At 39.7% G+C, this 16423-nt stretch overlaps 1 protein-coding gene across 4 annotated transcripts in view; it reads left to right on the top strand.

The window, feature by feature from the left end:
- The first annotated feature begins 6549 nt into the window (after positions 1-6549).
- The window catches only part of LOC112576578 (transcriptional regulator ERG-like), a 55166-nt gene continuing 45292 nt past the window's right edge, over positions 6550-16423 (top strand). Inside the window, exon 1 of one of the 4 annotated variants that reach the window (XM_025259139.1) lies at positions 6550-6943. In XM_025259139.1, the coding sequence (XP_025114924.1) occupies positions 6929-6943 (15 nt within the window). In that variant the 5' untranslated portion in view covers positions 6550-6928. Of the gene's footprint in view, positions 6944-7468; positions 7673-15184; positions 15378-16423 lie in introns of those variants that run through there. The other 3 variants (XM_025259138.1, XM_025259140.1, XM_025259141.1) reach the window with 3 other exon arrangements.

Genomic DNA, 16423 nt, shown 5'->3' with positions numbered 1-16423 from the left:
ATGTTATTCATAATTTTCAAATTTTCTGCTCTTGGGTGCTGAGCTTTTGAACCCTCCTGCCTCTATTTTTTAAAAAGAAAAATTTTGAGATTCGTTTCTGATTTGCTCTTCCTCAGTAAATATAAAGTCTCTGGCGTTCCAACTGTTTGTTTGAGTACTTTATGTTTTACATAGATCAGTGGGCTGGGTGTTTTCACTGGAAATTACTTCTTCCTAGTCATGAATTTGCACTGAATGAGAGAGTGGGGAGAAGTGATTTAGGGTTCTGGGGATGAAACCAAAGCACCGGACGAAAACCTCCAACAACTGGCCATATCAACATGTGCCACATAAAATCGAGAGAAGTAGTTATGACGTCAGACGAGAACTGGACTGCATGTGTGACAAATGGTAACCAGGTCGCCTAGAGATCGATAGATATTGGCAATTTAAACCTGTAAGTGAAACTTGAGTGTCTTACGTGCAAAGTTCGCTTTTTGCATCTGTCACAGAATCCCGCTCGCGTTCAGGAACTGCCTGCGACTTCTCTCCGGGGTCTGGGGAGAGAGAAGTCTACCTTGTCGTGATTTTAAAACCACACTATTACGATCAGGGCACAACAATTTTATCAACAAACCTCACAGGCGAAGATGAAACCTACATTTTACATGAGATTGCGATGTCGGTAAAGAATCAAGTCTTGTGTCTCAAACTGACTTCACGTAACGCCTAGCGTTAAAATGGGTAACAGCCAGTAAATTCGAATGTTTATTCTGGCTGATAAAAAACATGCTGATGCAAGGCTTTAGCTTTCCTATTGTATGTTTGTTTGTCACTCTTGACCCTGTCTAATGTTTACACCAGATGACTTGCCCAGTGTCGGTCGCTAATATACACTAATGATGCAGAGAGAGGACAGACGCTGCAGTAACCGCACACCAGGGTTCTGAAGCCGGTGAAGGACCCTAGAGCGGGCGCGTGGTCTTACAGAAGTCACTTTCCGCGAGCTAACTACCTCTTTCCTTCATTATTTTCCCCTTTTGAAGAGGCCCTCTCAACAAGTTCTTACGGCCAGAAGGGAGAAAACTTTAGTGGGGCGAGTAGTGCTTCCCCTTTGCTCTGCTTCTAGGGAGTGGAGTTCCTTCCTTTATTGGTGCAGCGATGGGTATTGCACCGCTCCAGCTGTCTTTGTCCTATTTGGCCGAGGTCTTCGCGTTACCCAGGTAAAGAATGAGAGGAAACTTAAGCGCTTGTTAGAAAATAATCTCGTTCTGTCGGTGCCGACGCGCCGCCTAGCGCTGCAAGTGCAACACTTGGCGTATCCCCGACCATGTCAGATGTCCGATGATACGACAAGGCGAGAGAAGAAGCGCTAAGGCAGCTTATTAGGTTGCAATATATTCTTTTAACAGCAAATTTTTTGAATGAAAAGAACAGCGAAAACTATGAAATCATTCGCGATAGTTGTTTTGAAAAATGTCAGTCGTCTATTCGAATAGTTGGCCAGCTCTACTGAAAGACATCAGCATCATCCAAATTAAGATCCCCCCCCCCCACACACACACACACACATTTGAGTATCCCACTTTAGCCCATTCAAAAACAAGGTGAACTGGATCACAAATTCGCAAACATTATTTCTGAACTATTTAGAGCTCTGACAATTGTAAAATGATCGATACACCACTGTATAGTCCGTTTATGCAAGAACTTGATAACTATCGAGTGAAGCTAGAGTTACATTGCATTGTTTGTCCCTTTATACTTGTGTTAAGTGGACTTTTAAGTGCGTTTTATTTTCAACGAATGGCATTCCGTATTATTAAAAATCCCTTTAACAATATTTAGGAATCACTTGAGCCTTTTGTGATCACTTATTTGCTTTTGATTCAATTGAAGGCTTTACTCATTCTTTTATAATCTATCTGTATTTTTTGGCCTCGTTACATTTGAATAAAAAACAAATTAGTAATTACTATTTTAGACACTAAAATTATCCATCTCTACACAAATCTTTAATAACATTCATATATTCAGTCCCAGAGTTTGTCTACATATGAAATAGTCAAAAAGATGAAAAAGTGTCAAAAAAACAAAAACAAAGAAAAGAACCAAAAACCCACTCCATCCTTTTTGAAAAGCTAATATCAGGCTCCCAAAAACAACACGTTTATTTACGTGCACTTGTTAGAATAAATGAATGCTTTCTTGCCTTGACCATTAAAGCATTATTGATGATAAAATGATGCGTCTGTACTTTTTCAATGAAATATAATGCTTTCATGCGAAATCTCATATATCGGTTATCCAAAGGAGGGAAATGAGCCACGACGAGGTAACGAGCAAGTTGGAGATTCTTAAGCTTGAGCGTAATGGTGTTCAAGTGTTGCTAAAAAAGAAGAGAAAGAACATAAGAAGCTCTGTGAGGAGGAGAAAAAACCCAGAAGGTTAGTGAGGGAAGAAATTAGAGAGGGAGACAGAAAATCGGGATATTTTTAAAAGGAAAATATCACTTTCATGAATTATTATTATTAATAATAATACCAGTAATAAACGTGTGATTTATCTAGCGCGTAATCAAGTTATTGAAGGAGCATGCTTTCAGTGCTTGAGACAAGAACGAGACTTGAACAGCGTACGATGTACTGTAGAAACGTTTGGTAATATTTGACTAAAATATATTCTGGCCAAAATTAGTGATTTTTGAAGTATATATATATTATATTTTAAAAAATAATGCCTGAGAACTAGGGCTAGTTCAATTTACTTTATTTCCAGTTTATGCTTAGGTTATGAGTATCGTGATGGCAGCAGGTTCATACAGTTACTTAGGGGACTTAGATGAGTTTCCAAAGCTTAACTGGTAGAAGTCATATGCAAAAATCCTTTTCAAATAAGTTTACTGAAAAGGAAGGTAAATGGTTAGAAGATACTGAATTATTGAATTTAGCTCTTCTTTAATACTGGGTATCTTCTTAAATTTTTTTTGATGCCAGTCTCTTTAATTATCTGCGCAAAGTATTCTTCAATTGACAAAAGAAATCGTAGGTCGTAAAAATCTGTTTAAAACCACGAACCGTTATATAAGAAAATATTCCATAAGAAATTAACCAGAGTACAGAACAGAGCTTTATTGAATAGACCATCGGCCCGTTTCCAGGGGGGCATAAAAATATCAAGGTAATACACAAGCTGCAAAGACCTATTAACACAAATTTTAACCAGCGTACAATAAGCAGAGAAAAATTATTACCTTGTCGACGTAAGCTTTCTGGTGACTGAGGTCACTGATGTCACAAATGTCGGTCAGAATTAGGAATATAATTGGTCTTCACAAGTCTTACTTGTGTGACGGTGACAAGTTGGGACATAGTAATTTGACCGTCCAATGCAACAGTTCAAGGATATGCTCGAGCACCTCTGCATACCTGACATGACACATATGTCAAGAAGAGAAAGATGAAGCCATCATGGTCGCAGCACCACTCTTCGACTAAATGGGGCACGAGGGCCCTAAAGAGTTCACACCAGCCATACCTCGAGCTCTAACGAGGCCCATTCCTCTTCCCTCTCCCTCTTTCACCTCCTCCTGCAATTGCTACCATTATTCTGCTACTGGCACTACCACCACACCATTGTCATACAACGATTGCTGTTACTACCGCTGTTAGTGTGACAGCAATGAAGTCGAAAACCAAATCACGCTGAATGCCTCCAACGTCGATTTTCGCTCATGTTTATATTATTGTATATAATAATTTATCTGAAAGAAAACTAGAAAATGTCGAAAATGAAATTGTGGAGTTTACACGCATGGACTCAAAAAGGTTTGACTATGCATTTGAAAAAAAAGGCATCTGGCCAAAATCTTATAACTTGGTAAACTTGGAGCATCATATTTCATAGAGCGGCAAAGAATATAGTAAACGAAAAAAGTGAGATCCATATCGTGTGATTGCTGCTTGTTAACAAACCTAGTTTCTTTGAGCTGACAATGTTGTTCACTTACTGGACAATGAGGCGCTGAGCACACCAGTGTATTTATTTGACTCCGTCGTCTGCTCGCAAGGCTCTGACGGTTCATCTGGTTTAAAGATGGAAAAGATTACTGCCACTCCAGCAGAAACGTACGTCCACCTTCATTAACAGGCGCGCACGACCATTTGCAGGCGCTGTGCCGCAAGTAACATACAAGTGAAGGTCGCATAACCCACTTATCACTGGACACCGTGGGTCTGAACAATGACGGGCGTAGTCTCCCTTTGCGGCCTAGTTATTAACATTGAGGAGAGAGAGAAAAGAAATTGGCGCGCGTGAATTAAAGAGGTGGGCAAGGCTGGCAGTGCTGTCTCTCTCTCACTCTCCTTAATGTCAAGGCCATTTCCTGTGATGGCAATTACTGAATGGCATGGCGTACTTTTGAATAGTTCTTCTTGGTGTAGCTCTCGGTCTCTTGTCGAGTCGAAACCAACTATAGAAGTTAACCTTTCTCTTAGCAGCTTTCAGAAAGACAGAAAGATGGGGGCGAAATAAAGAGAGGGAGAAGATGAAAAGGGAGGAACATGGCTCGAAAGATGGGAAGAGAAAGTGTGCATAACGTACGAAGAGCAACTTTAACAACACGTAATGAAATTGTAGAGAACTTTCCCCAAAGCGTATATCCTCTAAAGGCGGGCTCAGTGCATATCGCTACAAACAAACCGACAGCTTCCTAAACAAAAGAGAAACAAAAGCAAGAGCAAACGGAGAACATCCTAGCAAACGGGGATGAGGAACTGAGAAGCGAGCGAAGGAGGTCAGTCAGTTATGAAAGTCACATATTGCAGTATTTCTTGTATGGAGGAATTTGGAAAAAGAAACAATCATAACAGCACAGAACGATTTAACAACTGGTGCAGTAAGACGAAAAGAGATCATAACCGTACAATTTTATGTTGTTTACATGTCCTCATCAATAATATGTTTTTCTATAGCCTGACAATGGTAACAGAAAATAAATTTCTTCATCTAGGTAGTAGTAGATGAAAAAATAGTGTCGAGCAAACGAACATCTGCGCGCGCGTTTATGTGGGTGTTTGAATGTTCATGGTCATGTGTGATATTTGAGCTATGGACTATGCTCATGAACGAACTGAAATTTCACGTTGCATAAGCCCTACTGGCGAATCTTCAAGAAAGCACAGGTGCTGTGCACTAGAGCATTATAGCTTGAAGTGTCGGGAAGAAGAAAAGATGGCAAGCCGCAACTTTACAGGCCAGCTCTTCCTGTCCCGTCGTCCCTTTCGGCCCGGCTCGTGCGCGGCCCGCCTGGACACCATTGTCACCAGGAGCTGCCTTCCGGTGATAGAGCGCCACACTCAGGACCCACTTGACCGTCAGGGGGCGCTGCTTGCGTTGCAAGATACGCAAACGCGATGACGTGGAGAAGGGAGATTCGCAGAAGAAAGCAGCCCTTAGGAGGCATAACGGCAGGGCTGGGTGGCTTTCACAATCTAGCGATTGACCTGAAATGAAAAAAATGGCAGACGAAATTAAAGCCTGAAGGAGGGAAGACGGTGGGGTATAAGGGGTTGGGTTAAAACTGACTAGGATATGAAGAACAATGAACAAATGGGATGACGAAGATGGGCAAGCCTTTCATTCAGCACGTCCCCAAACAGACTAGAGAAACGACAGCTCCACGAGAAGTGGTGGAAAAGTACCACCCAATAGTTATAAGGTCTAAGGGGCTGCTAATACTGCGGCTAATAACGACGATGACAACTGGTGATACTGATGATAATATACATATAATTAAATAATATAACTCATTCATGTATCTGTAAAATGAGTATCGTGATCTACTAATGCTCATAATGTCATGATTTTATGTAATCTTCTTTTAATAACCACTGATGAGAGGTTCAAAAGTGCCTTGAGTATTGTATTTAAGCTGGCCAAAAGCCTCGTATCTTAACGTTGCACCAGACCAAGACAGGAACATATGATTTATCTGCCCATCTCCAACATTTTAAAACGACTTCGTCTGTCCTAAACTGCAGAAAGTTCTGCCAGATTAGTGCACCACGGAGTGACAGGTACGCAGATGGGCAGCCCCGCAATCTTTTGTTAGAATCTCTTATAACAGTACCATGAAGATATTATAGTTGTTACTACTGTTAACGCCACCATCATGAGAACCCCCACTATCACCACGACTGGTAATAAAAATAATAATTACAAAGATGTTTACGTTTTATAGTTTGATTTTCAACATATTGAATAAGAATGAAAGAGCCTATTGACATCCTCTTGTGTACCCGTGCGCCGATGCGTGTGAGTTTGCTAGTAGAGATCGAGTGGGTTGAGTCTGTTACTAGATAATTAGCAAAGGAGCTGGAATTACTCTACTAGCAAGAAGAACGAACGAATCCAAACACCGCCCCAAGGCCCCTGCCGGAGTGACCAAGTGCCACACTTAAGCTTATGTTACAACACTTGTCTTGGAATGACCGCGTCTTACGTTAGCATAAATATACACACAACCTACAGCAGTTGTAAGGCAGACACTTTTAAGGTAACGATGTGGGCATAGTGACTGAAGCAGAAGAAATCTGCGTTTCTGGACACAGTGGTCGCGAGCTGACCTGAGGAGTGATGTGTCCTCCATTCATTTAAACGTTTTGGTTTTTGTTTTTTTTTGCAAGAACACCATGCCAAAGCGACTCTGTGAAATGTGCAAAAGTTGTTCAGATCTCGGTGACGACTTTTCATCGGCTTCGTTGTTGCTGTCGTCGAGTTTTCCCTCGTGATCTTTGCCATAATGTCATAAGCGAAAGGACTGCTGGATATTAAGAACACAGAAAGAGAGAATTGACTTTTGTTGGGTCTGTATCGAAGACAAGGGGAGACAACGCCAGCAGAGCGAGGATACAGCGCGTTGTTCTCTGGATTGCTGCCTACATCTGTAATGCTTCAGTACACGGTATGTTGCTGGTGTGTCAGCTACATAGTAGTCCTCCGCGAGGATGCTCCGGGTTAGAGAATCAGCATCCTGGTTTGTGTTTGTATTGCATGATAGTAGCGTGAAAGGGCTGGGAGACAGCATGGTGCGTTGTGCTCTTGCAGCTATATAGGACAACAGCGAGTTGTCCTCTCAGAGGGATAGTCTATTCAATGTCGTACTGCGCATGTCTTCATTTCAATCCTTTTCTAAACATTTTGTTGATGCTTTTGTTGTTAATGGAGGTGGAGACAAGTCTGAAGCTATGTTGCGCAGATCGCAGCAACTGAAACAACGATAGTGTGCGCATTGCTGCACAACGAGAGCGACACGGAGTTAACTCCACTGGATGCTCTCCCTTTCGTGGCCCGTTAATGAGTGAAGTGTTTCAGAACACATAAGCCGCTCGCTTCGAGGGCTAATTGTATGCAGGAGAATCTTTGACCCTGTAAATCCTTGTTGGCGCATAGACGTAGCGAGTGTGACCCTTCGAATTAACATCTTTAAGTAGATCCTCTTGTCGCTGATTGGTGGACCGGATGTAAGAGGAGATGGGTTTGTCGCTTCGGATCTAGTCGCCTGGCCTGCCTTTGGACTGGAGTGTGTCCACATCCTCTGGCGAAGCTTCAAGGTTTCCGCTTAAAATCTTTTGATGTCTGCCATGGTGTGACTTCTGTTTACATCGCTCGTTTAACCAGATTGTCAACAATGGTGAGTGGGAAATGCACGTAGGAAACTCATTGTAGATCATTGGGGGCCATGTTGTGTATGTGTACATATTTTTTTTAAACTTGACACGGAAGTCAAAGGACGAACAATGGTTACTAAATCAACGAAAGGACGTAAATGTTTAACATTCGATTAGGCAGAGTTGTAAGGGTACTTGGCATTGTAAACGGGAAATCTCTCGTTAAAATCATAGCAGAGAGGACTGTTGATGAAATTTTGGATTTTCCTGTATCATTGCATGTACATGTGAATATCCACCAGGACTCACTGTTCCATTCAACCCATTTTATGAAAGTATAGTCGTTTATAGCGAGCGCAGGATATGCAGTTCAATCATCCACTTCGGCAGGTTTTCCCCTTTGTTTGACTTTGATAATTTTTCCGATAATGCACATTCTTTCTCCGAGCGCATAATAACCAAAGTTTGTATGTATCGTGTGTCACGATAGTGGCCAGTCGATTGTTTCTTCTTCTTTACTTTTTGCTGTTTTTCCTTCATTCTTTTTCTGGGGATTCTTATTCAGAAGTAAAGCGCATGTCAATAAGACAGCGAGAATCGTAGTTATTGCTTCAGATGTTGCATTCAGCGACTGTAATTTTTCTCTGCACATGACACGATACACATGTTTACTTGGACTAGTTTGTCACGATATGGCTCGGTTGTTGATCTAGCTAGAACCACAACCAGTCAACGCGATTACTCTTTTTCTTACCACCATCAAGTAAGTGTGTGTGTGTGTTAGTGTGTGTGTTGTGGGTGTGTTAAAAAGAGAAAAAACAAAGTTTATGTAACTTTTATGTCTGAGATGTGTTTACAGGCACACATGAATTTTTGTAGCTATGCAAATATGAAGATATGCGTCTGTCTGTCTGTCTGTCTGTCTGTCTGTCTGTCTGTCTGTCTGTCTGTCTGTCTGTCTGTCTGTCTGTCTTGTGCTTGAGCATGTCTATCCGCGTGTGTGTGTGCATGCTTTTAATCTCTGATCCAATTCAAAGCTTTTTACTTTTTTTCTTCTGGTTCATTTTCCCTCTAACATTACATTTGTTGCCTCGTCTTCGAATTTTTTGGTAAACAATGATCTTCTCCGTGATCTGTATTCGTCTCTACGTTTTGAATTTAGTTTACTTCTCTTTCCTCTAATATTTTCCACTGGCTCCCTGCGGTGTCGTGGCCACAGCGGCTGATGACTCGGTTTGAGGCCTCGGTGACAGTAATGCACTTCGTTTATACTCGCCTCTGTCGTCCTTATTCTGTTATTATTCTTTTTTTGTGATTAACTGTCGGCTTCGTTTGTTCCTTTTCTTCATAGTGCATTGATATCCCCTCTAGACGAGAAAATATATCATCATCATCAATCATCAATCATCATCAATCATCAATCAATCATCATCATCATCATCAGTAAAAGTGATCACGTTCATCTTTGACGGCTTTTACTAACACAGTAGATCCTAGTGCCACTCATTTGACATGAAATATCGTGATTGCCATGTACTACATCAGTTACATGCTATTGTCATGCTATATGTCATATTCTATGATTGTCTTCAAAATCCTGTGCCTCTTGCAACATGCCTCCCTTCCCCAACCACAGTCTCAGTTGAGGGCCATTTAGAGTGATGCCGAAAAGCATTACCCTTGAGTTAGGATGAACAACTTGCAAAGAAAACATCCAATGTGTTTAAAGTGTGGCAGCATTTTGTAGGAATAGTTTCAGGGTTGTAATCAGGTAAAGTCAATTGTTCCTTTAAAAATATGTTCCAAAAAGTAACCTGTAGTGAAGATTGTCATTCATATGACGGAAAAGAAGAAATGCAATAGTTCTTGTAGTTTTATGGTTGGAAAAATATGCAGGAATTCGCCATTATGCCAGAGAATCTCATCACCGAATTCTGTCTTTCATTTATATGTTTATATATATATGTGTGTGTCGCGCGCGTGCATGTGCTGGTAATACAAGTGAAATACGTTTGTATATTAGCCAGTGAAAGGATATATTTTTTTGTGAAATAATTTTGTCGTTGACCGATACCTTTATTTTGGTGAAACACGTAGATGTTCTTATATACTAGATGATGAAAATAAATCTTCTGAATACATGTAAGCTGCAGCTGCTTCTCGCTGGTTACATTCTGCACACTACTACAAAAGAAAATAAAAGCTTCGGCCACGAAACGGCCTGGCAGTCTGAACCAAAAAGTTCTATGACAGATTCCGCCATAAGGTCTCCACCAGACTGTGGCGAACATCTCTGCCTGCAGTAAAAATTCGATCCAGTTTAACTGCCATTAAATCACAGTTTCTTTTCAGAAGGCTGGACTAGATCTTTGCTAATGTTTTATTCAATATAGTGGAATCGACAGAGTCTAGCTTCAGTGCCAGAAACCGACACATGTCTGTTTCCATATCTTCATTATATCCTCCATCTTCCTCACGCAGTCATCTGACTGATATTCTCGCTTATAAACCATCAAGAAAGTTCCTCTCCAAAAATATGTCTAGACCCAAATGGCATGCCACATTTTCAATATACTTGCAAGTAAGGTAATTCCCTTTGGTAGTCTGGTTTACAATCACAGGGATATCTCTATCATTAATGAATGAAAACGGATTGCCTCAATTGTTGTCATAAACAGCATGTAAGGATGTCATTTAAGTGCAAAAACACCAATGCTGATTCTAATGAACTTTGCACTTCATTACAGGCACTTCAAATTTAGAACAATTGCATACGCAATGTATACAGTAGCTGCAATCTGTATTAAATAGAATATCTACTATATGTTTCACACTCTAACCCCATGTCTGACACTTATATATTTGTGGCCTTTAATATTTAATAGTGTCATGCAAGTGCCATTCACCAAGCTCATTTGCATGGTTGAGAATGAACTCGTCATGATTGGAATCACTTTACAATGTCGTTTAGAAATATGAATATACAACATTTGCGAAAAGTAATTAACACTGGGTGCTTATTGTACATGGATAGTGCTTTTCTACGATCATCCCTTTCCTTACTCCATGGACATGTGTCTATAGTGTGTGTCTACAGTGTATATGGGTCTATCCAGAAGCGAGTGGGTTGGTGCATGGGATATTTTACGGTTAGGAAAAGTGTCAGTAAAGTGTGAGTTTGAATTTGAACAACACTGTATAAATTCGCCGACGACGATGGTGACTATGACGACGACGACGAGGATGATGATGTTAGAGAAATGCCATCAAAAGCAAGGCATGAATGAATATTGCCGTGGGATTAGTTTTTTTCTTATTCAACTGATCATAGTCATTTATTGTTGTCTATAACTTTTTTTCAGACGAATGAAAGCTTGAATAACGTTTAAAGAACTTATAATTTTCTGATGTAATGTCTAAAAAAAATAAATAAGAATTTTAAATATTTTCCCAGATACAATAAACGAGTATATTTAATGGAGGAGACTGTGGAATATATATTTGGTATATAGGGCTAATAGAAATATATAAAACTCTGGTCTTAAAAACCATGAATCCTGCGCGAGTATTAGGTTTTCGTGGTCCTTGTAATGTGGTAATAACAAACCAAAGCCATACCCCGCAAAGTCGGCCTCGCAAACAATGCATGAATAGAGAAAACGATGAAAAGAAAATTACACTTGAAAACAAAATTGGACTTTCTACAATGTTTTGAAAATATTTATTTTATAGTCCTAGTACTGAAGTGAAATTAAATCGCAGAGAACCAGAGGGTAGAAAAAGGCTCTTGGCATATTACTTTAAGGGTCATTTTGTTTCCAAGGGTTGATTTTCTGCGTGACAGTCTCGCGATATTACTGACGAGGATGTATATAGCTGTAACATCAACTATTCAGCATGTCTAGAGTCTCTGAGTCACTCTGAAGCAGACGACATCTAACCGGAAACAGATTTCAAGTGGCCGCTATCAGTGGAAGCCACAATGTCGGCTTTGTCCTGTATCGCTGGCGACACTTGAGTTCTCTCGCCACACTTTCGCACGTTAACGTTACAATATATTCAAAGTTTCAAGACCAGAGATCAGCAGTAAAGGGAGTTAAATCATTTTCGTTAACGTTGTGTTTGAACAATAAAAACAGTCAACCGAAAACAACTCGTTATCCTTCAAACACAAACTGGCGAAAAGTATTCAGCAAACTCGCCTATGAGGTTTGCATTCTTATCGCACAAAAAAAAATAACATTCAGGAATAAGGCTTTGTTGAGAAATTTCAAGTATGAAAAAAGCCGACACTTTTGAATATTTGAAAATTTGTTATTGGAGAAGACAAAAACGGAAGTTGCATTTATTATGATTCTAGGAATCCTGCTTGCACGATTTATTGAGTCACTTACGAAGAGAAATGTTGGAATGAATGTAGCTGTGAAGTATATGTTCAGTTTCTATGCGCTTACCTAAAAAATTATGATACCTATATTTCAGCATAAATACTTGATAATTTGCAGGATGAATAAAACTCGGTAGACTTAGGAAGCACGTGTTTAGTGTCATTTTAACAAAAGTGTGATTCGGAAATCGGCTAAATAAGTAGAAAAGCAGGACATAAAAAAAGATCAATGGCTTTATTGTGGTGGTCTGACGATAAAACGGAAGTGAAACTAATAAAAGGTTTTGCATCTGGCGAAGACATTTGAATAGAAAGGACCGAAAAACAGACAAGGACATTTGAAAAAGACTGATAATCCTAGAGGGTCATTTGAAAAAAAGACAATAAAGCAATATTATGTTATGCATTCAAGCGTATAAAGCCTTGTCATTTGATTCCAGTGGGTACAGACCTAAACTAAGTGATGTAGGATTAAAAATTATAAAAAAATTTCTTTTCATAGAATTTTCAGGAAAACCTTATATTTATAAAGTACTTTATCATGACACATTTTTATTTTATTACGGTTTTCTAGTTTTTCTTGACAATTTATATTCATCATTATCATCATCGCCGTCGTCGTCATCATCGTCGTTGTCATCGTCATTATAGCAACGGGAGTGGTAGTAAAAGGACAAGAAACGGGAACTTGCATGTACCGGACTTACAGCAGCTGTCAATCAAAATAAGTAGGCGTGTCCAATCAAAGACCGAGTTCGAGAAGGCTACGCCTCGCCAGATCCTGCAAGCTCTGTTCATGTTCTGTCACGTGTCCTGACTGGAGGCATTAAGACTCTACGTATTAGGTCTACATAAATACCACATAAAACCTTCTCCCAAATCCCGCTAAGAAATCTTGACAAATACCAAATCGTGGAAGATTATGCAGCATGGCTGCTCAAAACCACATTTATCTAAGAATGGCGAGTAATAATCTCAAGAAGCAAAGCAGATCAGGAACGAATTTTGAGCTCGAGAAAATTCAAGATGAAGTGGAGAGAGTTTGCTTGTGGTATATCCCTGCCTCATCCTGCTGTATGATTTGAAAACTGAAAAAGTGGTGGGAGTTTGAGGCTTTTCGTACAACAATGTTCTGACACTGGAAGCCACGCACATTAATCGTTGTAAAATTTTGCATAAATCATAAATTATTACATTTCAGTTCTGGTAGTAAGGCAAGATTTGAAAAAGAAATAAAGTACGAAAAAGGTACGGCATACTGGTTTCGGTAACTGTCAGTAGTAACTATTTGAACTATCCTGCATTGTTTCGTCAGTCTTAAGGCCACTTCTAACTGGACAAATATTGTCAAATGTGTGACTATGTTTGACATATTTTCACACCACGGTCATAGTTTGACAAACATAATCGACTGAATGTGTCCGGCCTAGAAGGCCGAGTGTGGAAACCAAACACTTTTGTTTCCCCTAACCTAATTCCGTTTTTAAGACACATAAGACTTCAGCACCTGCCCCCCTTTGTGATGTCGTCTAGCGCATCTTCTGTCATCTAAATTATTGTTGTCCTCCCCCACCTTGCATTATACTTGCAGTCATTAATGTCCGCAGAGTGGGCCAAACAAAACTGGCGGCAACTAATAGGAAGTTTCTGCAGTAGCGAAAAAATGCGAAACATTCTACTCTCTACCCCACTACCACTGCCCCATTTATTTGTTTCGTTCTGGTGTGAAAAACGGGAAACACTGAAGCAATCAGGACTGGAGTAATCGGTAAGCTTTTATTTCATCCTTCGCGTCCTTTGACACTACTTATCCAAAACGACTGGGTAGAGCCACGTAGCCATCTTACCACTCATAATGTCAACTAAACCGTCATGGAACATGAACAAATTGACACGATGAATTTTCTTGATTAGTCTCAAACATCAATTGTTTAAGATTTTCTCGCTCACAGTCTTTGTTTGCCTTGAAACCTATTTTGATGTATAGCATCTTGTTTCCTCGCGATATATATATATAGGGTACTCAAGGTACGATAGGTGAACATCAAGTTCTTTAGTTAAGACTTTAGTTGTAATTTTGTATTATCAGAATATATTTTTTCTACTAGCCTATCAAAAGTTATGCTTTCGGAGGAATAGAACAATACTGGCTTACTTGAAAAAGGCAGATATTGCAAACTGAATAGCAAAAGTGTTTTCTCACATTGGTACATCTTCCCTGTCAAGTATCTCAAACAAGAACTCTCTCTCTCTCTCTCTATCTATCTATATATTATTCTACAAATTCCTGTTCTATTTCTTCAAAAATAGTTTCTTTGTTTTGTTTTTTTTTTCTTTGTTTTTCGTTTGTTTTGTTTTCTTTTCTGTTTTTGCTGTTTGTTTGTCCATTTCTTTGTTTCCGTATTTTTCTTTTTTGCCGACCGAATAACATTTTCTTGTTTTCTGTTCAATTATCTGAGTTTTAAATTACTTTTTTCCACGAAGTACACTCTATCCGTTTATCATTTGGGAGCATTATAACTTAATTCTCTGCATGGGTTCAGGGCGCTAGCCCCTTAATCTTCCACTAGCCTTCCTGCGTGAGGCTATGTCCAGGAAGGAAATAGAAAACATAGCCACATGTCGTGATAAGCTTAGCCTTCCTGCCTACACATGCTGATTCCCGCTAAACCTTAGACATCGACGGTGCCCGGTGTCCTACGTCACCCGACTGGCTGGTGGGGCTGAGAGCAGGTCTGTGCATCCTCTTCAGCCGGCACACCATCTTGTACACACCCTCGTTAATCAGCCGTAAAGCGCTTAGTGTTTCCGTCTCTCTGGAGATCAGCGACGCATCGCAGGCAGCTTACAGTCCCATCCTGCCCAGAGAGGCTGCGCTGAGCAAGATTCTATGAAACGGCCCACACAGCTGAAACGAGGGAATGGTTTGAAAACATTACCATTCTTTCCTATTGTTGTTGTTTTTCTGGGGGAGGAGAGGAAAAGAGGTCTCGACTTTTTTGACTGGAGACTTTTCAGAAGTAGCCTCATTAGTATGTGCCTAAAGCTGTGTTATTCAGCTGTTACATCATCCATCTCCACTCCGTGTGAATGACCAGCACAGATCAATCCACCGAAGTTGTATTCGCAGAAGTGGCCTACACTGAGGTCAAGGTTGTAACTCAGGTCAATCCCTGCTTACTCTTTCCCTCCTAAAGCATAATGCGTTTTGTGACAAATTAACGACTGTCGCTTTTAACTTTCTGATTGCTTGGACTGGCCTTCAAGCCCCTCGACAGGCCTCAGACACAGCACTGGCTTCATCAACTGTACGTGTCTGGACCTTGGTGTCATCTTTCCTAGTATGTCCTTTTACCTTGGAAAAGTTTCACGAGAATATGCCCTCTGGCGGTCAATGTAATCCATTTTAATCATCCGTAAATATTTTTGCAGCTTTAAGTAATACTTAACATCCATGGAAGATCAGATGTTCTGTCTAATTTTGTTTATTATTTCACTTTGGTAAGCCTTATGGCAAGTAGTGACACGGTTTTGCGGTTGGGCTTGCAACATGTGAGTAGAATATTAGCAATCCAGTGATGTTCATCTTGCCACAAACATTATGTTTTATTTTTCCTGCAAGAAATATTAAAAGTACTTTCAGCTTGAGAATTCAATCCAACAAGAACTAAACTGTCGGCTTTCCCCCTCATTATTATTGTATATTTCATTTGGAAACCACAAATCAAAGAAAAAAAAAACCAAACAAACCAGAGGTACGGATTTTAGAGTACATTGTTCTGTCACATCTGTGAAATGGTATTAGTTTCATTTTTGAAATCTCCTGCTGTCTTTTTTATAACCTTTTACAAAATATTCCCCTCTCCCTCTCCTCCTCCTTTCTCAAAATCTTCTAGTAAATAAATTTAAAGTTTGCACATTCTTCTTTCTTGTATACCAACAAGTCATAGACCCACAGAATAGGCAATGTGTCGCCTAACACTAGTTTTTAAAACACAAGAAAACATAATATCTTATTAGCTTTAATAGAAAGAAACCAGTTTACTGTGCTTTAATGTACTTCGTAAGACATCTTCAATAAATTAGATAGAAGAAATCTTTGGGAAAAACTTTTAAATCATGGCGCTAAGAAGAGATTAGTAATTAAGGATATAGATGTATACAATAAGGCAAGCTTTTGTGTGGTTAAAGAAAACCAGTCAGTGTCTGGGGAGGGAAGACCTTATCTCCTTTATTATTGAAATTCATATCTCTTAAAATCACATCTACTCGGACTTCAAAGGTGCACTTTCATAAGTAACCAAATTAGCACTAAACCATCTTAACTGTGATGAAACTGACGTGTAGTTTAAATTATTTTTGTTACAGCAAGCTGATAATATCATTT

Source organism: Pomacea canaliculata, linkage group LG12 (assembly GCF_003073045.1).
Source record: "Pomacea canaliculata isolate SZHN2017 linkage group LG12, ASM307304v1, whole genome shotgun sequence".
NCBI lineage: Eukaryota > Metazoa > Mollusca > Gastropoda > Architaenioglossa > Ampullariidae > Pomacea > Pomacea canaliculata.
This window is presented reverse-complemented; position numbering and strand designations above follow the sequence as displayed.